Genomic DNA, 25613 nt, shown 5'->3' on the forward strand with positions numbered 1-25613 from the left:
ATTAGAAGAGCTATTTTATTTGAACATAAGATTTTTATCACATAACTTGTGAATACAAAACAAGAGAAATTATAAGCAAAATAAGTTGGGTAATATATTCCTAAAACCTCATCTTCTCCAGTCTGAGTATTTTTTTGAATCCTTTTTTTGTTATGTTTTGAGACAGGGTCTCACTTCATTGCCCAGCCTGGAGTGCAGTGGCACAATCAGCTCACTGTAGCCTCTACTTCCTGGGCTCAGGTGATTCTCCTACCTCGGCCTCACAAGTAGCTGGGACTACAGGCATGTGCTGCCACGCCCGGCTAATTTTTGTATTTCTTTGTAGAAATAGGGCTTCTCCATGTTGCCCAGGTTGGTCACAAACTCCTGGGCTCAAGAGATCCGTCCACCTCAACCTCTCAAGGTGCTGGGATCACAGGCATGAGCCACTGAGCCCTGGCCCCTGAATTCTTTTTAGTCAGAATTTTTGTTGAGATGATGTAAATTCACATGCAATTGTAAGACATAATGTAGAGATCTCTTGTACATTTGGCCCTGTTTCCCCAAATATTAATATTTTGTAAAACTATAGTGTATCACCACCAGGATATTGATATTGATACAATCCATTCAACTTATTTCCCCAGTTTAGTATTCTGTGTATTTAGATCTAAACAGTATTATCACTTGTGTTCATACATCCACCACCATGAGGATCCCTCACATTGCTCTTTTGTAAGCACACATACCTCTCTTTCCCCAAATCCTGACAGCCACTAACATATCCTCTATTTATAAAAGTTAATCATTTTAAAATCTTATATAGTGACATCACCAAAAATAGCAAAATAGGGAGCTCCAAAGATCTGTCCCTCCACTGAAGCAACCATTGCTAGCAAAAACTTAAGATCAACTTTTTGGATCTCTACTATGTAATAAAAACAACAACCAGAGGAATGCTTAATGAAGAGGCTATTTAACTTTGGTAAAAGAGTTTTTGTGGTTTTGCTTACGCACCTACCATGCCCCGTCTCCCAGCCAGGCAACAGCTGAGAGAGGACAGTGGCCTGTGTTCCTAGTGCATCTTGGTGCCAGAACGGGCAATACAGATCTTGCTCTCACAGAAATGTGGGTGTGCTATGACCTGCCTGGCAGTTCCTGAAGGTTCAGCTCAGAGGTTTGCCTTTGTTTTGCCCCCTCCACACTAGAACAGCCTCACAGTGCTTATCAGAAGCATTACCTGCAGCCATCTGGGGCTGGGGACGGCAAATGGGGCAAGCAGCAAACAGACCAAAAAGCTTGGGAAGGAAATAACTGGAAGGAAGATATGTGGGAGAGAGAAGGCTCAGAAGGGCCCTTGTCTGTACTAGGTAGTCTGGAAGGCCACACACATGCCTAGCACTGGACACATTTTTGGAAAAGACCTGAGAGGACTCTAGGCCTGCACCTCTGACTGATCTTTAGGCACCACAGAAGCAGGAGGTGGAAGCTAAAGCAGAATTTAGGTGGCCTGGCTAAGCGCTGAAGGAATGCCCAAGTCAGAACCAATCTACAAAGCCTGGGTGGATTATCATTTTTAACTTTTTATTTTATTTTTTTTAAATAGAGACATGGTCTCACACTGTTGCCTGGGCTTGTCTTTAACTTCTGGCCTCAAGAAATCCTCCTGCCTCAACCTTTCAAAGTGAAACAGTATCTTTTGTTCTTTTGGACTCATGACAGTTTAAGGAAATTAAGTGAAATGCTGTACGTATTCTTTGCCATCTTTCAATCAGTATGTTTGTACAATTCAAATTGTAGCTGTAGCTTGTTTATTTTTATTTCTATACTAATCCACTACATGATTCTATTAATAATTTATGCTGTTGATGAGAGTTTGAAGTGTAAAAATAATTGAAGACCAAACATGAGAAAAACAGACTTTTTATTCAGAGCTTGCGGTAGCAAAGGAATCAGCCACGATCTCTTGTGTTTGGCAGACTCAGAGGCAGATAGGTTTATAGTGGGGGGAAAGGGGCAAGGTTCAGGAATGCTCTTCTTGGAGGGTGTTGGCATGAGGAAGCTGGAGGCTGACCAGCTCACCGCAGGTGTCTTACAGGATTGTTTTGGGGAACCTATTTGGCTTTCTCTGATTGGTCCCAAGTTGGAAGAGAGAGCAAAATGTTGGGATGATGGCAGTAACTGAGTAAGTCTTGACCATTCTAAATGGATCACTGGGGAGATTGTGGTTTTGCTTCCAGGAAAGGTTGCTGCAGAGGGTCTGGGTGAGAGTTCTATTGTCACAGAAGCTCGTCCATCGTCCGTGTATATGCCTAGTCTCAGAGTTGTTTCCAGTTTCTGGCTGCTAGGCTTTTACATTTCACAATGAAGTGTGGTTTTAGAAATAATATGAACTCTTGCCTACCAGAACAAGGTCCAATGAATTTTAAAGGAAGGAAACACAATCTAGAACTCGACAGCAAGGGTCAACCATGAAAGTTAGGTATGAATATTGTAATTCCTAGAGCAAGCATTTTTTCAAAACTATAGATAGACAGCCAATAGAATACTAAATTACTCTATTTGGAATACTAATAAACCAGAAACAAAAAGTAGTGAAACAAAAACAAAATCACAGGGACAAACAGAAGACATAAAATGGTACACCTAAATCCAACCACATCAATAATTATATCAAATGTTAACGATCTAAGCCAGAAGGTGCGTGGCAAACTTTTTCTGTAAAGAGCCAGATAGTACATATTTTAGGCTTCGCGGGTCATACAGTCTCTGTACTCTGCCTCAAATTAGCCATAGGCAATATATAAATGAGTGGGTATGGCTGTGTTCCAATAAAACTATATTTACAACAACAAACAGGCTGGATTTAGCCACAGGTTATAGTTTCCTGACCTTTGCTGTGGAATTCTAGAGTGCGTTTCCTTCCTTTAAAATTCATTGGACCTTATTCTGGCAAGCAGTTAAATTACTTCTGAATCTGGGAACTTCTTTTAATTCTCTTGGCTTTTTTTCCAGTTTTGGAAGTTTCCAAGTATGGAACCACTTATAAATTAACAGGTTGGTTTTCCAAGATCAGCTTGGTGATGAGAATTTGGGCTACAAATAGACAGGATAGCTGACTGCCAATGACCTCTTAGTCCCATTCAATGCTCACACAGTTCCTTGAGCCTTAAGGGAGGGTTTGAAGTGACTTCTGGTTCGATCTCCCCCTAAGAATATAGTCTTTCAGTGTCCTCATTTAATTATTCCCACCTCAATGTGTCCTTGGGCTTTGACTTCTGGCCCCTTTGCTGAGGAAGAGAAGACAATAATGGCAGTAAGAAGTATAGGACCCCCTTTCCTCCAAGGCTTAGATTCAGACCTCTTCAAAGAGGACCTTCCTACACCTGGACCACAGCCCGCATCGGGGAAGAAACTGGCCAGAGGGCACAGGTGGTGCTAACCTGGAACAACAGCCCAGGAGGGTGTGGCCGGGTAGAAAGGTGGCCTGGGGGCAACTGGAACTCATCCACATCACTCCCCCCCTGAATAATAATGACAGGACCAGGACTGGAAGGGAATGGTCTTCCTGTCCTTTCACTCCAGAGACCCTCCAAAGCCCTCTGTTGGTGAAGCTTAATGATTATTGTGTCAACAGATATTTACGGAGTCCAGCCCATGTCCATCTATCACAAAGCAGGGCAGAGAAGGGTGGATTTGGAGCTGAGAGCCATTATATTGATAACTGGCACATAAAATGCTTTTATTTTTTTCAACTTACTCCCCCCAACACACACACACACACACACACACACACACACACACACCCCCCTTCATATGTCAAAATGACATTAAGTTTTCATTTAAATCTATTCTATATTGAAAGAGCAAAAAAAAAATGACAGTCTGACTCAAGAAATGCAATGGTTTATATGACCTACAACTCTTGAAGGAAAAGAGTAATAATTTTGCAATGTTTTGATGATATTTACAAGTCATAATTTAAAGAGAGGCAGACTGGTATTGTTAATTGCATGTAATAGATAAGGAATCAAGCTTCAGTTATTTTGACTTGCCCAAAATTGATTTGGTAAGTGACAGAACTTTATTTGCTGATACTCCACAATTAAAACTTTTCATTATTCAGGTAGAATTCTTTTCCCTTTTATTCTATACATGTTGATATGCTTGTTATAAAGAAGCCCAGGCCTGTGATCTCGATACCCGTGGAGCTCTGCAGCTGCAGCAGATAGTAGAATGTATGGGAATTCACCCAAATGCACTTACAGTAGAAGTGTATTTTTCATTATTTCAGAGATGCTTTTTCCTCTGTGTCTGGTTATAGATCAGTTGGCATGGCATCAAGCAGATTGATGTTCCTCTTATCCCAAGCCCCAAGCCTTACTTTTTCTTTTTTTGTTTTTGTTTTTTTTGAGACAGAGTCTCACACTGTCGCCCAGGCTGGACTGCAGTGGCACGATCTCTGCTTACTGCAACCTCCGACTCCTGGATTCAAGTGATTCTCCTCCTCAGCCTCCCAAGTAACTGGGACCACAGGTGCTTGCCACCACACCCAGCTAATTTTTTTGTATTTTTAGTGGAGACGGTCTTGCCATGTTGCCCAGGCTGGTCTTGAACTCCTGGCCTCGAGCCGTCATCTCACCTCGGCCTCCTAAAGTGCTGGGATTACAGGCATGAGCCACCACGCCCAGCCATCCCAGCCCTTTTTGCTTCTACCAAGTGGTTACAACAACAACTTTGATGAGCTGTTATTCAAAGGAATCCTGTGATGAGCAATTTTGAAAAGAAAAATGATCTCTGTGTTACATATTTGGAATTTTGAATAGGAAGTAGGTCAAACATGTTTAACACAACACATCCCAGAGGCCTCTCAATCGTGGCACAGTGTGACCCCTACATGCTATATGTGTATGAAGCACAGCAGAAGCACAGAAGTAAAACACACCAGTCGGCTTCCCTTGAGTTCCCTTTTAAAGAGTCTTTTCTATATTTCTGGATCATTCCTTTCTTTTTTTTGTTTTTGTTTTTGTTTTGTTTTGTTTTGAGACAGGGTCTTGCTCTGTCACCCAGGTTGGAGTGCAGTGGTGCAATGACTCACTGCAACCTCTGCCTCCTGGACTCAAGCAATCCACCCACCTTGGCCTCCCCGAGTGCTGGGATTACAGGTGTGAGCCACCATGCCCAGCTTTTTAATTTTAATTTTTTTTGAAACCTATTACAGTAACTCCCTGAGATGAAGATGAGACGTTTAGCTTCCTCACACTCCTCCTCCTTCCCCGTGCACCTCCCATGCTTTGTTCAATGTTACTCTCCTTTTACTTGCTTAAGGTACTCTTTCTTATGCCATTGACTTTAGACAGAATTCCTTGGCTTTACTGAGTAAGATAGGGAAATTAGAAATCTGCAATCCCCAACGTTACACTCACTCATTTTGTTAGCTATGACTATTTCATTGTCAAGCAGTTGGTTGGTTGGTTAGTTGGTTGTTTGATTGGTTTTGTTTTGGTTTCACCATTCATACACAGTCTGTCCACTAATTATAATTAAATATTTTGTGCTTTATGTGTGGATAGATTCTAAAAAATCAGAAACCCATAAACCTGTATTATGATTATATAGTATATTATTCACATTAGTTCCTAGAAGTGTGGTTGACTCATTAAAAATGTAATCCTATATTACAAAATTCATACAACTAAAGTGTCAAAGGAAATTATGTTCTCTATTTCCCCCCTCAATAGCTCAGAATCATGCCACATTTAAGCTTCATATTTTGATCATATTTTTATTTTCAGTTTCATCCTGAAACTTTTATTTCCAGTTTTATGAAAGTAGTACATTTTCACAATTTTAAAACTGAAATAGTTCCACATGGCTTAAAATGCAAAACACTCTTCCCTTTCACTACCCTTTGGTGCTTCCTAAAAGCCACCATTCTCAACTCTTTTAGCTCTTCCCTTAGCTATTGATTTTTATATTAGTTAAAAACATGCTCTTACTGCTGTTTGTTGTTTTTCAGTTTGAGATATTATATTATTATCATCATTATTATTATTATTATTATTATTAGAGACAGGGTCTTGCTCTGTTGCCCAGGCTGGAGTGCAGTGGTGCAATCTCAGCTCACTGCAACTTCTGCCTCCCCAGCTCAAACGATTCTCCCACCTCAGCCTCCTGAGTAGCTGGGACCACAGACGTGCATCACCAGGACCGTTTTTTGTTTTGTTTTGTTTTTAAGGAGATAGGGTTTCACCATGTTGCCCAGACTGGTCTCCATCTCCTGGACTCAAGCGATCCACCCACCTCAGCCTCCCAAAGTGCTGGGATTACAAGCGTGAGTCACCGCGCCTGGCCAGAGATAGTATATTATTGACCTCCTCTATATGGGATGCTGTGCCCGGCCACACCTCACATACACACATTGCACTCACACATGTGCTTCTCCTCCCCAGTTCCTTAAGTGTGTTTATGCTAGTTTTTGTTGAATCAGTAGTAAGTGTTCATATTATGTTAACTCTGTAATTGTTCTTTACACCTGAGCTGTGTAGTTTCTATGTACATGTCACTTATTCATCTCCAAATTCTCCAACCAAATTGAAAATCTCAGAACATAATGAAAGATGTAGGCCCTCCTTCGGATTGCATGGTTTTTTTGGAGCCATCCCTGCCCCTGCTCCCAGGTAGTCTGGCTGCTCTGCAGACCTGCTGCAAGCTGTCAGGCTTACATTGCCCTTCATCTGCACTCTGGGGATCCTCATTTCTCTCCCAGGTTGTGTTCCTTATTACCTAGACCCTCTTGCTTGGTTTACACTCCTGTTTAGATACAGCACCTCCTCCTGTACCTTCACAGAAAAAGCACAGAGAATGGAAAACTCATATCTTGCATGTCTGAAAATATCCTTATTCTGCCTCACATTTGAATAATAATTTTATACGATATAGAATTTTAGTTTGGAAAACATATTCTTTCCGAATTTTAAAGACATTGCTCTGTTCTAGTTTCAAATGTTGCTTTATGTAAATATTCTGATACAATTCTAATTACTGATTATTTGCACATGACCCACTTTTTTCTCTCTGGAATATTTTAGATTCTTGGGTATCTGATAATCCGGAATTTCATGGTAAGATGCCTTGGTGTGAACCTTTTTGTCTTTTTTTTTTTTCGAGATAAGTTCTTGCTCTGTCACCTAGGCTGGAGTGCAGTGATGTAATCACAGCTCGCTGCAGTCTTGACCTCTTGGGCTCAAGTGATCCTCCTGCCTCAGCCTCCCAAGTAGCTGGGACCACAAGCATGCACCACCACACACAGCTAATTTTTTAAACTTCCAAGATGGAATAGGAAGTTTGTTCCAAGATGGACGAATAGGAACAGCTCTGGTCTGCAGCTCCTAGCGTGATTGACGTAGAAGACCGGTGATTTCTGCATTTCCTACTGAGGTACCTGGTTCATTTCATTGGGACTGGTTGGACAGTGGGTGCAGCCCATGGCGGGCGAGCCGAAGCAGTGTGGGGCATCACCTCACCCGGGAAGTGCAAGGGGTTGGGGAATTTCCCTTTCCTAGCCAAGGGAAGCCGTGACAGACTGTACCTGGAAAATCAGGACACTGCCGCCCAAATACTGGGCTTTTCCAATGGTCTTAGCAAACGGCACACCAGGAGATTATATCCCACACCTGGCTCAGTGGGTCCCACACCCACGGAGCCTTGCACACTGCTAGCACAGCAGTCTCAGATCGAACTGCAAGGTGGCAACCTGGCTGGGGGAGGGGCGTCTGCCATTGCTGAGGCTTGAGTAAGTAAACAAAGTGGCTGGGAAGCTCCAACTTGGTGGAGCCCACCACAGCTCACCAAGGCCTGCCTGCCTCTGTAGACTCCACCACTGAGGGCAGGGCATAGCTGAACAAAAGGCAGCAGAAACCTCTGCAGTCTTTTTTTTTTTTTTTTTTGAGACAGTCTCGCTCTGTTGTCCAGGCTGGATGCAGTGGGGCAACCTCAGCTCACTGCCAGCTCCACCTCCTGAGTTCATGTCATGCTGCTGCCTCAGCCTCCCGAGTAGCTGGGACTACAGGCGCCTGCCACCACACCTGGCTAATTTTTTGTATTTTTAGTAGAGACGGGGTTTCACCATGTTAGCCAGGATGGTCTCTATCTCCTGACCTCATGATCTGCCCACCTCGGCCTAAACCTCTGCAGTCTTAAACATCTTTGTCTGACAGCTCTGAAGAGAGCAGTGGTTCTCACAACACGGTGTTTAAGCTCTGAGAACTGGACAGACTGCCTCCTCAAGTGGGTCCCTGACCCCCGTGTAGCCTAACTGGGAGACACCTCCCAGTAGAGGCCAACTGACACCTCATACAGGCGGGTACCTCTCTGGGACGAAGCTTCCAGAGGAAGGATCAGGCAGCAATATTTGCTGTTCTGCAATATTTGCTGTTCTGCAGCCTCTGCTGGTAATACCCAGGCAAACAGGATCTGGATTGGACCTCCAGCAAACTCCAGTAGACGTGCAGCTGAGGGACCTGACTGTTAGAAGGAAAACTAACAAACGGAAGGAATAGCATCAACATCAACAAAAAGGACATCCACACCAAAACCCCATCTGTAGGTCACCATCATCAAAGACCAAAGGTAGATAAAACCACAAAGATAGGGAGAAACCAGAGCAGAAAAGCTGAAAATTCTAAAAACCAGAGCATCTCTTCTCCTCCAAAGGATCGCAGCTCCTCGCCAGCAATGGAACAAAGCTGGACGGAGAATGACATTGACAAGTTGACAGAAGTAGGCTTCAGAAGTTTGGTAATAACAAACTTATCTGAGCCAAAGGAGGATGTTTGAACCCATCGCAAGAAAGCTAAAAACCTTGAAGAAAGATTAGACGAATGGCAAACTAGAATAAACAGTGTAGAGAAGACCTTAAATGACCTGATGGAGCTGAAAACCATGGCACAAGAACTATGACGCATGCACAAGCTTCAGTAGCCGATTTGATCAAGTGGAAGAAAGGGTATCAGTGATTAAAGATTAAACTAATGAAATAAAGCGAGAAGTTTAGAGAAAAAAAGAGTAAAAAGGAATGAACAAAGCCTCCAAGAAATATGGGACTATGTGAAAAGACCAAATCTACGTTTGATTGGTGTACCTGAAAGTGACAAGGAGAATGGAACCAAGTTGGAAAACACTTTTCAGGGTATTATCCAGGAGAACTTCCCCAACCTAGCAAGGCAAGCCAACATTCAAATTTGGAATGACAGAGAACACCAAAGATACTCCTCAAGAAGAGCAACCCCGAGACACATAATTGTCAGATTCACCAAGGTTGAAATGAAGGAAAAAATGTTAAGGGCAGCCAGAGAGAAAGGTAGGGTTACCCACAAAGGGAAGCCCATCAGACTAACAGCTGATCTCTCAGCAGAAACTCTACAAGCCAGAAGAGAGTGGGGGCCAATATTCAACATTCTTAAAGAAAAGAATCTTCAACCCAGAATTTCATATTCAGCCAAACTAAGCTTCATAAGTGAAGACAAATAAAATCCTTTACAGACAAGCAAATGCTGAGAGATTTTGTCACCACCAGGCCTGCCTTACAAGAGCTCCTGAAGGAAGCATTAAACATGGGAAGAAACAACCAGTACCAGCCACTGCAAAAACATGCTAAATTGTGAAGACCATCAAGGCTAGGAAGAAACTGTATCAACTAATGTGCAAAATAACTAGCTAACATCATAATGACAGGATCAGATTCACACATAACAATACTAACCTTAAATGTAAATGGGCTAAATGCCCCAATTAAAAGACACAGACTGGCAAATTGGATAAAGAGTCAAGAGCCATCAGTGTGCTGTATTCAGGAGACACATCTCATGTGCAGAGACACACATAGGCTCAAAATAAAGGGATGGAGGAAGATTTGCCAAGCAAATGGAAAGGCAAAAAAAGCAGGGGTTGCAATCCTAGTCTCTGATAAAACAGACTTTAAACCAACAAAGATCAAAAGAGACAAAGAAGGCCATTACACAATGGTAAAGGGATCAATTCAACAAGAACAGCTAACTATCCTAAATATATATGCACCCAATAGAGGAGCACCCAGATTCATAAAGCAAGCTCTCAGAGACCTACAAAGAGACTTAGACTCCCACACAATAATAATGAGAGACTTTAACACCCCACTGTCAATATTAGACAGATCAACGAGACAGAAGGTTAACAAGGATATCCAGGACTTGAACTCAGCTCTACAACAAGAAGACCTAATAGACATCTACAGAACTCTCCACCCCACATCAACAGAATGTACATTCTTCTCGGCACCACATCACACTTATTCCAAAATTGACCATGTAGTTGGAAGTAAAGCACTCCTCAGCAAATGTAAAAGAACAGAAATCACAACAAACTGTCTCTCAGACCACAGTGCAGTCAAATTAGAACTCAGGATTCAGATACTCACTCAAAACTGCACAACTACATGAAAACTGAACAACCTGCTCCTGAATGACTACTGGGTAGATAACTAAATGAAGGTAGAAATAAAGATGTTCTTTGAAACCACTGAGAACAAAGACAAAACATACCAGAATCTCTGGGACACATTTAAAGCAGTGTATAGAGGGAAATTTATAGCACTAAATGCCCACAAGAGAAAGCAGGAAAGATCTAAAATTGAAACCCTAACATCACAATTAAAAGAATTAGAGAAGCAAGAGCAAACAAATTCAAAAGCTAGAAGAAGGCAAGAAATAACTAAGATCAGAGCAGAACTGAAGGAGATAGAGACACAAAAAACCCTTCAAAAAATCAATGAATCCAGGAGCTGGTTTTTTGAAAAAAAAAAAAAACAAAATTGATAGACCACTAGCAAGACTAATAAAGAAGAAAAGAGAGAAGAATCAACTAGACGCAATAAAAAATGATAAAGGGGATATCACCACCGATCCCACAGAACAACAGACTACCATCAGAGAATACTATAAACACCTCTGCACAAATGAACTAGAAAATCTAGAAGAAATGGATAAATTCCTGGACATATACACCTTCCCACGACTAAACCAGGAAGAAGTTGAATCCCTGAATAGACCGATAACGGGCTCTGAAATTGAGGCAATAATTAATAGCCTACCAACCAAAAAAAGTCCAGTACCAGATGGATTCACAGCCGAATTCTACCAGAGGTACAAAGATGAGCTGGTACCATTCCTTCTGAAACTATTCCAATCAATAGAAAAAGAGGGAATCCTCCCTAACTCATTTTATGAGGCCAGCATCATCCTGATACCAAAGCCAGGCAGAGACACAACAAAAAAAGAGAATTTTAGACCAATATCCCTGATGAACATTGATGCAAAAATCCTAATAAAATACTGGCAAACCAAATCCAACAGCACATCTAAAAGCTTATCCACCATGATCAAGTGGGCTTCATCCCTGGGATGCAAGGCTGGTTCAACATATGCAAATCAGTAGACATAATCCATCACATAAACAGAGCCAAAGACAAAAATCACTTGATTATCTCAATAGATGGAGAAAATGCCTTTGACAAAATTCAACAGCACTTCGTGCTGAAAACTCTCAATAAGCTAGGTATTGATGGAATGTATCTCAAAATAATAAGGGCTATTTATGGCAAATCCACAACCAATATCATACTGAATGGGCAAAAACTGGAAGCATTCCCTTTGAAAACTGGCACAAGACAGGGATGCCCTCTCTCAGCACTCCTATTCAACATAGTGTTGGAAGTTCTGGCCAGTGCAATCAGGTAAGAGAAAGAAATAAACGGTATTCAATTAGGAAAAGAAGAAGTCAAGTTGTCCCTGTTTGCAGATGACATGATTGTATATTTAGAAAACCCCATCATCTCAGCCCAAAATCTCCTTAAGCTGATGAGCAACTTCAGCAAAGTCTCAGGATACAAGATCAATGTGCAAAAATCACAAGCATCCCTATACACCAATAACAGACAAACAGCCAAATCATGAGTGAACTCCCATTCACAATTGCTACAAAGAAAATAAAATACTTAGGAATCCAACTTACAAGGGATGTGAAGGACCTCTTAAGGTGAACCTCAAACCACTGCTCAGTGAAATAAAAGAGGACACAAACAAATGGAAGAACATTCCATGCTCATGGATAGGAAGAATCAGTATTGTGAAAACGGCCATACTCCCCAAGGTAATTTATAGATTCAATGCCATCCCCATCAAGCTACCAATGGCTTTCTTCACAGAATTGGAAAAAACTACTTTAAAGTTCATATGGAGCCAAAAAAAAAGCCCACATTGCCAAGACAATCCTAAGCAAAAAGAACAAAGCTGGAGGCATCATGCTACCTGACTTCAAACTATACTACAAGGCTACAGTAACCAAAACAGCATGGTACTGATACCAAAAGAGAGATACAGACCAATGGAACAGAACAGAGGCCTCACATCTACCACACATCTACAGATGTACAGATGTACCACACATCTACAACCATCTGATCTTTGACAAACCTGACAAAAAGAAGCAATGGGGAAAGGATTCCCTATTTAATAAATGGTGCTGGGAAAACTGGCTAGCCATTAGTAGAAAGCTAAAACTGGATCCCTTCCTTACACTGTATATAAAAATTAATTCAAGATGGATTAAAGAATTAAATGTTAGATCTAAAACCATAAAAACCCTAGAAGAAAACCTAGGCAATACCATTCAGGACATAGGCATGGGCAAGGACTTCATGACTAAAACACCAAAGCAATGGCAACAAAAGCCAAAATAGACAAATGGGATCTAATTAAACTCAAGAGCTTCTGCACAGCAGAAGAAACTACCATCAGAGTGAACAGGCAACCTACAGAATGGGAGAAAATTTTTGTCATCTACCCATCTGACAAAGAGCTAATATCCAGAATCTACAAAGAACTTAAACAAATTTACCAAAAAAAAAAATCAAACAACCCCATCAAAAAGTGGGCAAAGGATATGAACAGACACTTCTCAAAGGAAGACATTTATGCAGCCAACAGACACATGAAAAAAATGCTCATCATCACTGGCCATCAGAAAAATGCAAATCAAAACCACAATGAGATACCATCTCACACCAGTTAGAATGGCGATCATTAAAAAGTCAGGAAACAACAGGTGCTGGAGAGGATGTGGAGAAATAGGAACATTTTTACACTGTTGGTGGAACTGTAAACTAGTTCAACCATTGTGGAAGACAGTGTGGTGATTCCTCAAGGATCTAAAACTAGAAATACCATTTGATGCGGTGATCCCATTACTGAGTATATATCCAAAGGATTACAAATCATGCTGCTATAAAGACACATGCACACGTATGTTTATTGCAGCACTATTCACAATAGCAAAGACTTGGAACCAACCCAAATGTCCATCAATGATAGACTGGATTAAGAAAATGTGGCACATATACACCATGGAATACTATGCAGCCATAAAAAAGGATGAGTTCATGTCCTTTGTAGAGACATGGATGAAGCTGGAAACCATCATTCTGAGCAAACTATCCGAAGGACAGAAAACCAAACACTGCATGTTCTCACTCATAGGTGGGAATTGAACAATGAGAACACTTGGACCCAGGTCGGGGAACATCACACACTGGGGCCTGTCATGGGGTGGGGGGAGCGGGGAGGGATAGCATTAGGAGAAATACTTAATGTAAATGACAAGTTAAGGGGTGCAGCAAACCAACATGGCACATGTATACATATGTAACAAACCTGCACATTGTGCACATGTACCCTAGAACTTAAAGTATAATAAAAAGAAAAAAAAAAAACTTTTGCAGAGACAGAGCCCTCGCCATGTTGCCCAGGCTGGTCTCAAGTTCCTGGGCTTAAGTGATCCACCCACGTTGGCCTCCCAGTGTGCTGGGATTATAGGTGTGAGCCACCGTACTGGGCCAGCCTTTCTTTGTAAACTAAGGAGCCTGGCACTCATAGGCTTTGCCGTGCTCCCATTATTCAGGTGTTGTATCTCTTTGACTGATTCTCAAATGTCCTTATATTTTATCTCCTAATTTCTGTCTCTTTAATTTGTTTGTTTACTTTCTGGAGAAAATGGCATTAAGCTTTATGTTATAAATTTTCATAACATTTATATATGACTATCAAACTTCTTAATCTTCAAGAGCTTTAAATATTCCTTTTTTAGAGCATCCTGTCCTTATTCCATGATTTATCATTTAATCTGTTCTGTTCCTGGTAGCGATCAATGATTTATTTCCTCTGAGTTTTGTTATATTGCTTGTTTGTTCATGTTTAATTTTGGTTGCTCTTGTTAGTGGTTTTTCTCAAATGTCTGGTTGTCCTGTGCTGTCCATTTATATTTATGGGTAAGAACAAAAAAGTTGATTGAAACCAGATGAGGTGGTTCATGTCTATAATCCCAGTGACATGGGAGGCTGAGGTGGGAGGATCACTTGAGTCCAGGAGTTTATCACTTGAGTCCAGGAGTTTGAGACCAACCTGGACAACATAGCAAGTTACTATCTCTAAATAAAGAAGTAATACTTAAAAAATTAAAAAGCTGATTCAAGTTCTGTGAGCACTGATAGGACATGTCAAATGTTATGAGCTGCATGGTTGTGTCCCCGCAAAATTCATATGTTCAAACCTTTATCTCAATTATGATGGAACTTGGAGTTGGAGATGGGCCTTCGGGAGGTAATTAAGTCATGAGGATAGAGCCCTGATGATAAAATTAGTGCCCTTATAAGAAGGGACATGAAAAAGCTTTCCCCGCTTGCTCCCCTTTTTCTCTCTCCTGTCCCATCTCTCTCTCTTCTCTCTCTTTCTCTTTCTCTCCCTCTGTCTCTCTCCCTGCTATGTGAAGACAGCAAGACCAAGGAGAGGGCCCTCACCGGACATCAGATCTACTGGTACCTTCATCTTGGACTTTCCAGCCTCCAGAGCTGAGAGAAATAAATGTTTGTTTTTTAAACCACCCAAACTGTGGTATTTTTTTTTTCATATAGCAGCCTGAACAAAGACATCCAGGTAGCGATATGCCTGTAGTGATTAGACAGAGACATGGCTCTTTCATTAGGGGATCCTCAACTGTCAACACCTATTGTCATTTCTCTTGGATAATCCACTTCCTCAGAGAGGAATCTAACAAACTGGTGTGTAGGGATGAGAGTGGCAGTGAGGGAGTGAAGGAGGGGCATATCTATCCCTGCTTGCAATATTCTCAGAGCACATGGAAAAGGGAACCAGGGGTCACCAGTCAGAACAGAGACGTTCATTCAGGCTTCATTCTCAGTCCTTGTGACTTGTGTCCTCCATAGACTGAACCTTCTGTCAGGCTGTTGACCTGCAGCATGGGGGAGGGAATCTAAGGCTCTGACTTCTTAGACCAACCATCAGCCATTCATTCCATTGAAGGAAATACCTGGAACCTTCAGTTCCAGAGCCTTTCCAGAGTGCTAGAAATTACCTTGCTTACTCAAATTCGCCCGTAGATCTAGGTGTTTGGCTTTCTCCTCCGATTTTAGTAGCCATCTTCTTTTCTGGTCCTGAAATGTGGCCATCTCTTCTGCATTTTCTCTCTTGAACTCCTCGTTATATATGGGCTTTGTTGTTGTTTTGGTAGGGGGATGGCTTTGAAAATCCCTTAACTGTAATTTTATTGGGAATTGGGACATAAATATATGTGTCCAACCTGCCATGTTTAACCGGAAAAAAGAATGTCCTGCTTAGGACCTTTTAATAAAGCTTCCAATCCTTGTGCCTTTAAAAGTCTGTATGTTGCTTTCACACTTTATTAGTGATAGTGATGGCTGCTATCGAATGTTACTTTCACATTCATTTTCCCTCAGAGCTTGGAGGCTTTCTTCTGTTAGATGTTAAGCATGCACTGATGCTGATGAGAACAGTGCTGTCTTCATGTGGACTCCTGTTCCTTTACAGGTAATCTGTTGTTCTCTCCCTGGAAGGTTTTATGGTCTTTTCTTTATCCTTCATTTTTAATTTCACAAATTTGTCTCTAGGGCTGAGAGTCTTTTTATTCATCCTTCGGTACTTGGTGGGACTGCCCCACCAAGAATGGCTCTCATCTCTGATTCCAGCTTCTTCTGTACCCGTGTTAAAGGATATGGCCCCTTTATTCTGGTTCATCTATCAGTAGGTTATCATTTGCTTTCAATCTTAAAAAAAATTATTCAAACTCTGCGGGCTGATTCTGCCCACCTCACTTCTCATCTGCTGTGGACTTATTCTCTTCTGTGAATCGTGTCTCTTCAGTGGGGTCTGAGGAAGCAGAGAGGGTAAACGTGTGTCTGTCTGTCACCCTGACCTAGAGTGTGACCTCCCTCACAGTGCTCTTTGTCTGATTGCTTGGACCTCAGAAGGCCCAGGTCTTTGTTTTCTAAGCCAACTTGTGGTTGTTTGTATGAACCTTCACTAGAATATTCTTAGAGGGCAGGAACCAGTTTTATTAACATCATTTTTGTGCGTATCTAGAAAAGATATAACTCAAATTTTTATGCCAGATGATAACCACTTTAAATTATTGCTGTTGCGGTTTATGCTTAATTGTAACATTCTCGAATAAAAACCAAAGCAAAACTCCAAAAATAATACTATGATTATAGTTCATCTTATTCCTTTTTCTATTCTTTTTTTCCTTCACTTGTTTTTCACTTTTCTTTTCAAAAATGGCTATTATCCCTTGCTTCTTTTCCCTTCTTTCCTGGTGGCTGTATTTATTTTTGTTCAAATTCTTTTCCACGAGCACTTTTGAAAATCAGTCTATTAAGGGATTCTAGAGTTCGTAAATCTTTTTAGATTTAGGCCTGGGGATAGGGCCCTAAGACTAAGGTACTTATTAAAAAAGAGTGCCAAGAGGTCTTATATACTTTGATTTTTAAATTTGAAAATAAAAACTTTTGGTTTTTCATTCATCACTTGGACTACATGTTTCGGTTCTGAACTATTTCCCTTGAGCTTCGCTAAAATTAATAACAAGCTTTTCAAAACTTATTTAACTGTTAACTCCTAGCCCATAAAATTTTATCAAGAATAGAAAAAACAAAAATTTAACTTCAATAAGAAATTAATTACTGGTCATCCACCAAAAATTAAATGCATAAGGTGAAAAGCTTATTTTATACAACTCAATTATGTTAAATGTTACAGCACATATCAGAACTATAAATGGACCATTGCTTTATTGCTATTAGTAGTCGTTGTACCTATACCTATCAATTCTGAAGGATTTTTTGTTTTATTTTTGGTGAAATTTTATCATTCTCTGACTAGTCCAGAAAATTTGGGTTATTTTCTAGTCAAATACAGAGCTTTTATAAATGTGAACAAAAAGTTTATTTACTAGTATAAAAATTTTAAGTAACAGGCCAGGTGCAGTGGCTCACGCCTGTAATCCCAGCACTTTGGGAGGCCGAGGCGGGTGGATCACGAGGTCAGGAGATCGAGACCACCCTGGCTAACACGGTGAAACCCTGTCTCTACTAAAAAAAAATACAAAAAATTAGCCGGGCGTGATGGCGGGCGCCTGTAGTCCCAGCTACTTGGGAGGCTGAGGCAGAAGAATGGCGTGAACCCGGGAGGCGGAGCTTGCAATGAGCCGAGATCGGGCCACTGCACTCCAGCCTGGGCGACAGAGCGAGACTCTCAAAAAAAAATAAAAACTTTTAAGTAACATTGGAAATTACCCAGACATAGCTTCAAAAATCTAGCTTTATAAATGTTAGAAACAGTATGAAAATGTTAATACTGACTTAAAGTTGCTAGCCTTGATGAGACTCACATATTTTATTATTAATTTCTGAAGAATTTAATTTTCCACAAAAACAACTTTGACAAATGAAAATACAGTCAGAAATATTGCTACTCTCGGTGTTATTAATTATTGGGGAAATTTCCATCTCTATTGCTGTTGTGAATCTGTCATTACATGATAAGGACCAAGAAATACGTATTTTAGTAAATCATTTGTTAGTGAATATTATTCAATTGAAACCAAAGAAATCTCATGTAGTTTACATCTCAAGACTCAATTCTCTAAACTAAATATCTTGAATTTAAAATTTACTTCAAAAATGAAAGGGGCTTAGCTTTTCCAGCACAGTGTTTGGCAAAGTCAGGCTTTTCACGGAGTCCTGGATGAGGAGTCCAAATTTGGCTCTGTGGCTGACTGCAGAATGACTTGTCATCCCAGGTCCTTAAACATGCCATTTTGCCTCTAGATCATTGATTCTCCAATCATAAAATAAGGAGACTAACATTTCCTTGTGTATGTGTGAGATCATGGCACCTGTAATGACATCTGTGCCTTCCATAACCGACACACCATCCACCCCAAACATTAGAAAATGCATGTGGTAGGAAAAAAATAGTGAGCTTACATCAACTAAATTTGAAGTTGGACTCTGAAAGATTATTTTATTCAGCTTCAGGCTTTCAGCCTTGGAAATAATCTTAGATGCAAATGGTGGTAGAATTTTCGGAATGAAAGCAATTGTTTCATTCATGGTGCCAACATTTCTCTTCATGAAAATTATAACATTTAAAAGAACTCCCATTGACCTAGAATGAGCATTTGATCCTTTCACTTAAACAAAAAAAAATTTCTTCTTCAAAAAATGTTTTTAGTATAGCTGTTGGTTTTTCATTACAGAATGCTTACTAAAATTTTAAATAATTTGCCCTGTGGAAAAATTATTTGTGATAATTTGCTTGAAATTATTTCAGAATTTATGGAATATTAAATATATGGAAATACATGTGTAGAGTGTGCATACCTGTATACATTTTTTAAAGTGAGAAACTTTTAAAAGATTATAAAATAGAAAGAAAGACTGCAAGATTCAAAACATAGATCCCCTTAAATGACACTTCCCTCACCAATAATTGGACTGAGTTACAGTAATTTTACTCTAGCAAACACATGTATTCTGTGTCTCACGGGCTACCTGCTGAACGAGAGGACTCCAGTTGAAAGGTCAAGAACATAAAACCACAGGAGCTTTTTGAGTGGGTCTTCAACTTAGTTAAAATAAAAATAAAGGACCTGTGTTCCTTGAGAACTGGCCCCTAAATTTTCTTTCTCTACTTCAGAGTGTGGCAATGATGTGTTTGGGGACTTTGGCCAAAATTGAAGGTTTAGGAAACATTGAACATGACTTGAGAATATTAGCATGTTTACAAATGCATTTGGAAATATTTATATCACCATCTATATAAAAATAAAACTGTGAACAGCTGGACAAGAACACTGGTCTACTCGCCGAACTTTTTTCCAAGTTCCTTGACATCGAGGATTACCAATTGCTTGCCAATGGAGAGTCTGATTTCTGAAACGATATTTCGAAAATGTTAGTTCCACTAAAAGCATACCAAAGAAAAGTCTAATTTACAGAATTAAAACTCGGAGTTAAAAAAAAACTGATCACAGCCTGAGCAATATAGTGAGACCCCATCTCTACTATATATATATATATATATATATTTTTTTTTTTTTTCTAGTTAGCCAGACATAGTGGCACAGGCCTATGGTCTTGGGAGGCTGGGATAGGAGGATTGCTTGAGCCCAGGAGTTGGAGGCTGCAGTGAGCCATGGTCTCACCGCTGCGCTTCAGCCTAGGTGACAGAGGGAAACCCTGTCTCAAAAAATATATATATATATATTATTTGTAAGGTACTTGAAAACTCTTTTATCTCCTTCATCTCCTTCCTTCCTTCCTCTTTTTTTTTTTTTTTTTTTTTGAGACAAGGTCTCCCTCTGCCACTTAGGCTGCAGTGCAGTGGCTCAATCATGGCTCACTGCAGCCTCGAACTCTTGGGCTCAAGCGGTCCTCCCACCCCAGCCTCCAAGGTGGCTGGGTCCACAGGTGCATGCCACCACATCTGGCTAATTTTTATAAAGAAAAATTATTTGTAGAGATGGAGTTTAACTGTGTTGCCAAGCTGGTCTCAAACTCCTGTGTGCAAGGGATCCTCCTGCTTCAGCCTCCTGGCTCACGCTGGGATTAGAAACATGGCCCACTGCACCCAGTTCCCCAATTTTTTTTTAATGATCACAAACAGAGTTTCCCTTGTTTAGTTTCTGTCAAAGCAAGTTTTAATTCATTGCTACTTTAGGACACCCTCATGTTGACAGAGTAACTTGGGGTTACTGTATTTGCTTTTCCCGTTCTATCTGAGCACAAGTGCTGCATAAAGGAAAATGGCTGACTGTTCTATGTGTATTTAAACTGGGAGGTCTGAACTAAATGATCTCTTTTCATGCTTTCCAACTCTTTGATTTCATAATGAAAAAACAATGAGAGAGCTGAAAAGAGCAAAGCCAGATTATTAAAATTATTATTTTTAAAGTCACTGCTACCTCAGCCAGGGTTTAAATACTATATGGGTACAAATTAAATTATAAATTCATTTAAAATCAAAACATGGATGAGGTATTCAGAAAAATATTATGTAAATATTTTCTATTTGATATAAATTCCTTACCCACTTTATTGTTCATATGGTGTGCTCAATGAAGGCCATGAGGCACTAGTGACTAATAAACATAAATTCAAGTTATTAAATATGAAAACATTCTACAGGAATAATAATTGACTGGAAAGGCCCATATTTTGCCTTTTAATCTGTATTTCTACCAGTTCCACCTGACATACTGAAAACCATCATCTATGTGTGACCTAAATTAGTCTTTGCCCAATAGTTGCCCAGCACGAAGTTGACTCTTCTTTTAGTTTTGTATAGTGTTATCAAATTTAAACACTAAATAAGTGCAGAACTGGGATACAGGTGCATGACTGTAAAATGTTTTTAGAGTCAATTATTTCAGAGAAATCTACAGATTTATATAAGATTATTATACTGCAGAGATGACCCCACCACTGTCTCAGTCAGGGTTTTATGAAGAAGCCCTATTGAGCAACAGTTCTGAAACTTCACCGTGGGTATGAATTACCTGGGCAGGGGTCCCCAAACTAGGACCCCGTAGAGGCCAAAGCCAGCCTACCCCTTCTTTGTGTCTGGACTGTGAGTTAAGAATAATTTTTATGTTTTAAAGTGTTAAAATCAAAACAATAATGATATTTTGTGACACATGAAAATTATATGAAATTCAAATTTTAGGGTCCATAAATAAAGTTTTGTTAAATCCAAGGTTTGCATAGTGTCTGTGACTGTTTTCCTGCTACAAAGTCAGAGTTGAGGAGTTGTCACAGAGACCACACAGCCTGCAAAGCCAAAAATATCTACTCTCTGGCCCTTTACAGAAAAAGTTTTCTGGATCCTGACCTAAGACATTTTTAAAAATCCACCTCCAAAGAGTGATTCAGTTAGTTGGAATTGAGGCTCAGGAATCTGCGCATTTTACATCTCCATCTCACGAGATTCTGATTCTAGTGATCTTCAGAGCACCACTTTGGAGTGATCAGGTTTTTGGTGATCATTTGGGAATGTGATCTAAACTCCAATATCCCTTTTTTTTTTTTTTTCTGGAGACAGAGTCTGGCTCTATCACCCACACCAGAGTGCAGTGGTGCAATCTCGGATCACTGCAACCTCCGCCTCCTGGGCTCAAGTGATCCTCCCCAGTAGCTGAGACTACAGGCATGCGCCACCATGCCAGGCTAATTTTTTATTTTTTGTAGACATGGGGTTTTACCATGTTGCCCAGGCTGGTCCCAACTCCTGAGCTCAAGCAATCTACCTGCCTCAGGCTCCCAAAGTGCTGGGATTACAGGCATGAGCCACCACTCCCAGCCCCCAATATCCAAATAGACCCATATTCACTGCTGGTGTATAGGGCCTATGGGTTCCATAGTGGGAACTGGAGCCCTGGCCCCTGGCAGTGCCAGAAGGATGGTCCTCCTCACCTACTGTTTTGACTTCCCAGTCATCCCTTGATATGTTACATACTGGTCAGCTGTCCGGACATGGAGAGGACAGATTTCTCACAATGAGTGACAAGAAAAGTACTTCAGTTAATTTGCCTCCTTACCCATCGGAGTCCAGGCCATCTCCAGAACAACGAAGGCTCACAGAGTTCATAGCTGGAGGCTGACAATCCACACACACCGTGTATCCCTCTCGGAGATACTGCATCCATCTTGTTAAGGGCCGGTTTTCCAGAGCACAGTGAGGAGTCAAGGACTCTGTCTTAAACTCCATACAGTATCTACAGCAAAAGAAGTAACAATGACACTTGCTGTAATGAGCAGTGGCCTAACGCTGTAGAAAGTCTTAGGAAGCCTGTCACCTCCAAGGGCATTTGGCCAACTGGAGCAGGTAGTGAGTATATCTTCACAAGTTACGTGTCAATCACCTTTAAGGTGTCTCATTCCCTGAAGCATGGTGAAATACTACTGATAATCACAAAAAACCTTTGTGCCCTTTTTCAGTCCATCATTGAGCTCTCTGGGCAATATAAATGTGCAGAAGTTTGGATATCCTGTATCCTGTCTAATCAGGTCACTAAATTGTGCACAGAAGTCCAGGTTTTTGTAGAAACCCAGCCCTTGATAATTTTGCTGATCTGAAGGAATTCTATAAATTGAACAAGCACTTGGTTGAGCCTGAGAACCCTAAAATGTGAGCCCAGGAGGACTAGCCCTTAACACCTAGGCCAGCATCTCTGCTGTTCTGCTCCACAAAAGTACCCGGGATCTTCCCCACCCTCTCCACCCACCTCACTTGCATGGTCTGGAGTAATGATGATGAGTTTTGACTTGAAGTTAATCATCACAGTTACACTGGGCATCGCAGGTGAAAGCAGAAGTGGGAGGCTGAGTCATACTTTTCTGACAGAAGTTAGTGTCACCTTAAACTGAGCTGTGGAAAACTCTAACATTATATGTGACTAGACACTGAAAGCCCAGGGGAACATCCAGACATGAGGAATATTTTAGAAATTTGTACTTCCGCGCAGTTTTCCAATTCTTCAGGGAAACAAGACACAGTAAAAACTCTGAGTATTGTAACAGAAACTTGTTGCATTTTCATTTCCATGGGCTAGTTTCTTACCCATACAATTATGACTTGCAATAGGTTAAATGGAAAGTGTTTGCAGAATCTGCTTTAAAGATCTTTAAGAATGATTGGTACAGCTAATTAGTAACTAAAGGTAACAAGTATCTTTAGTTATTGAGGTAAGAAATCCTACAATGTGGCTTCAATCAATTTCAGACAGCTAAGCCCAGACATCTCTTTTTAAAAAAGTATTTTTTTTTTTTCATAGAGATGGGGTTCTCACTATGTTGCCCTGGCTGGTCTCAAACTCCTGGGCTCAAGCAATCCTCCTGCCCCAGCCTTCCAAGGCACTGAGATTACAGGTATGAGCCACCAGGCCCAGCCTCAGGCATCTCTTCAATGTTATTTTCTCATTAAATGCTCATACCAACCTCATGTGGTAGGTTATTAACAGTCTCATTTTTTAGGAAGAAAAAACTGAGGTGGAATAAGTTGTTCAAGGTCTTATGCTAGTGAGGGCAGTGTGGGGACCTGAGCGTGCAGCTGTCTGGTATCCCTTATCTGACGGCAGAAGAATGGATTTCAGCTGAGCGTGAAGGTGACTTCCCGCCTGTGCCAATAGGTTTCCGTAAGAAACCTCTGAGTTGAAGTGTGTGTCACCACTTCAAATTCACCAAACAGAGGTGGTGCTGAAGTCTAATGTCCCATAAAGACTGTAAGAGAAGCATCCTTAGTATGATTGATAAAATAAGCTCATAAAATAATCTCATTTGTATATAGTTTGTTTCTTGTTGGAGATTGGCCCTAAGAGGTAGATACATCTTTATAGCCCCACAAAAACCAGGAAGGGACAAGTATTTTCCCAACTCTGATGAAGAGTCCATATTTTAGCCAAAGTCAAAGAGCAAGTAACAGAAGAAAACATAAACCAAGTTGACCCTCTTGCATTGACTTGACTATATAATTGGAAAAACATGATTTAAAAAAACAAACAAACACGAAATTACCCAGCATCCTCTGTGTGTGTAGACCAGTGTGGAGACGTAGCTTGTCGTGTTCTCTCCTTGTTGAATGCAGAGGTAGTTATAAAGGCAGGAACTGGAAAAGGGAGATTTCTGTTGAATTCAGGGAGCCAAAGTGCTCAGAGCATCGTTTCCCAATTTTGGTTTTGTACCTGTCTAAGGGTCTCCATTCCTAAACTTACAGGGCTACGGCACACCATGAAGGTGTGAAATGAGGCCAAGTTACAAATTCGATAAAGATGTGTGTGCACACAGATGGGTAGGGAGGGGGCCTGCAGGCCTTTGACAAGCACATTTGTCTGCAGTAATAAAACTGTGTGAGAGGAAGGAGAGGGGCCAGGAGGAAAAACCAGAAGGAAAGGAAGATGGGGGTGAGAAGGGGAACAAGGGAAAAAGTGAGATAATAGAGATTATGAAGAGAAGAGGAGGTTTTTAGAAATGAAATGAAGAGAAATAGAGAAAGAAAGGGAAAAATAAGAAGATAATAAAAGAATAGAAAGGAAACAAAGAAAGAAGGAAAGAGAGAGAAGACAAAAGAGAGTAAAAGGGGATGGAAGGAGAGAAAACAGACAACCAAAGGGAGAAAAAAATGAGAAAGGAAAAAAGCAGCCAGCGCGTTGGCTCATGCCTGTAATCCCAGCAGTGTGGGAGGCCATAGTGGATGGATCACCTGAGGTCAGGAGTTCAAGATCAGCCTGGCCAACATGGCAAAACCCTGTCTCTACTAAAAATACAAAAATTAGCTGGGCGTGGTGGCAAGTGCCTGTAATCCCAGCTACTTAGGAGGCTGAGGCAGGAGAATCACTTGAACCCGGGAGGCAGAGGTTTCAGTGAGCCGACATCGCGCCCCTACGCTCCAGCCTGAGCAAAAGAGTGAAACTCCATCTCAAAAAGAAAAAGGCAGAAGAAGCAGAGGAGGAAAGAAGATGGGTCTTCCCCAAGCCTCAGGTAACCACAGCAGGAAAAGTTCATGGAAGCTCTGCCCACCACATAGTATCAGTGTGGCTGCCCAGTGCCAGCCTGCACAGCGTTGTCCCCACACCAGCTCAGGGAAAGGAAGTCTTCAGTGGTCCCCTTCTTTTCCCTCTTCCTCCCCACAACCCTACCCCAACTCTGATGCTCTTGGGTCAGAGAAAAAAAATGGCACCAAGAATCCTTCCTCCTGCCTCTGCTCACTTTAATTCTATTGTGTTTGTGTGTCTCCTCTCTACCTCTATACCTTGTTGCTATAATAACACCTATAGGTTCCAGTCTCCTGGACTGACTCTGTTGTCATCTTGAGGAAGGCAGGGTTTTGCCTTGTCCATCACTATAGCTTCACACATTTACACACTCAATAAATATTTGTGCAAGGAATAAATGGGACAGTGAGTGAATGAATGAGGTCATGGGCTTGCAGCCAAGACACACAGGCCCTACTTCCCTGTAGTCTTCTGTTCCTATACTGAGCCTTGCAGCCAAGATGGCTCAGCAGTCCTCCCTACCTCTGTTTCAAAAACTGGGCGATTCCAGGAAGGGTAGATACAAGCTGATATCAACTTGTGAGATGCCAAAGTCATCATCAACATGAACTCAACAATGTGAGGATACTGGTTGCAAAATAGATGCTTCAAGCCTACATGTTGATTTTACTTGTTTCTTT

The 25613-nt window shown here is 41.0% G+C and overlaps 1 protein-coding gene across 1 annotated transcript in view; it reads right to left on the reverse strand.

Moving 5' to 3' along the window:
• Window positions 1-13274: 13274 nt before the first annotated feature.
• Window positions 13275-25613, reverse strand: part of SBSPON (somatomedin B and thrombospondin type 1 domain containing) — a 32353-nt gene continuing 20014 nt past the window's right edge. The window contains exons 3-5 of the mRNA XM_054499445.2: window positions 23957-24047; window positions 21982-22158; window positions 13275-19318 (exon numbers count right to left, since the gene is read on the reverse strand). Of these exons, the coding sequence (XP_054355420.1) occupies window positions 19201-19318; window positions 21982-22158; window positions 23957-24047 (386 nt within the window). The 3' untranslated portion in view covers window positions 13275-19200. The remainder of the gene's footprint in view (window positions 19319-21981; window positions 22159-23956; window positions 24048-25613) is intronic.

Source organism: Pongo pygmaeus, chromosome 7 (genome assembly GCF_028885625.2).
Source record: "Pongo pygmaeus isolate AG05252 chromosome 7, NHGRI_mPonPyg2-v2.0_pri, whole genome shotgun sequence".
NCBI lineage: Eukaryota > Metazoa > Chordata > Mammalia > Primates > Hominidae > Pongo > Pongo pygmaeus.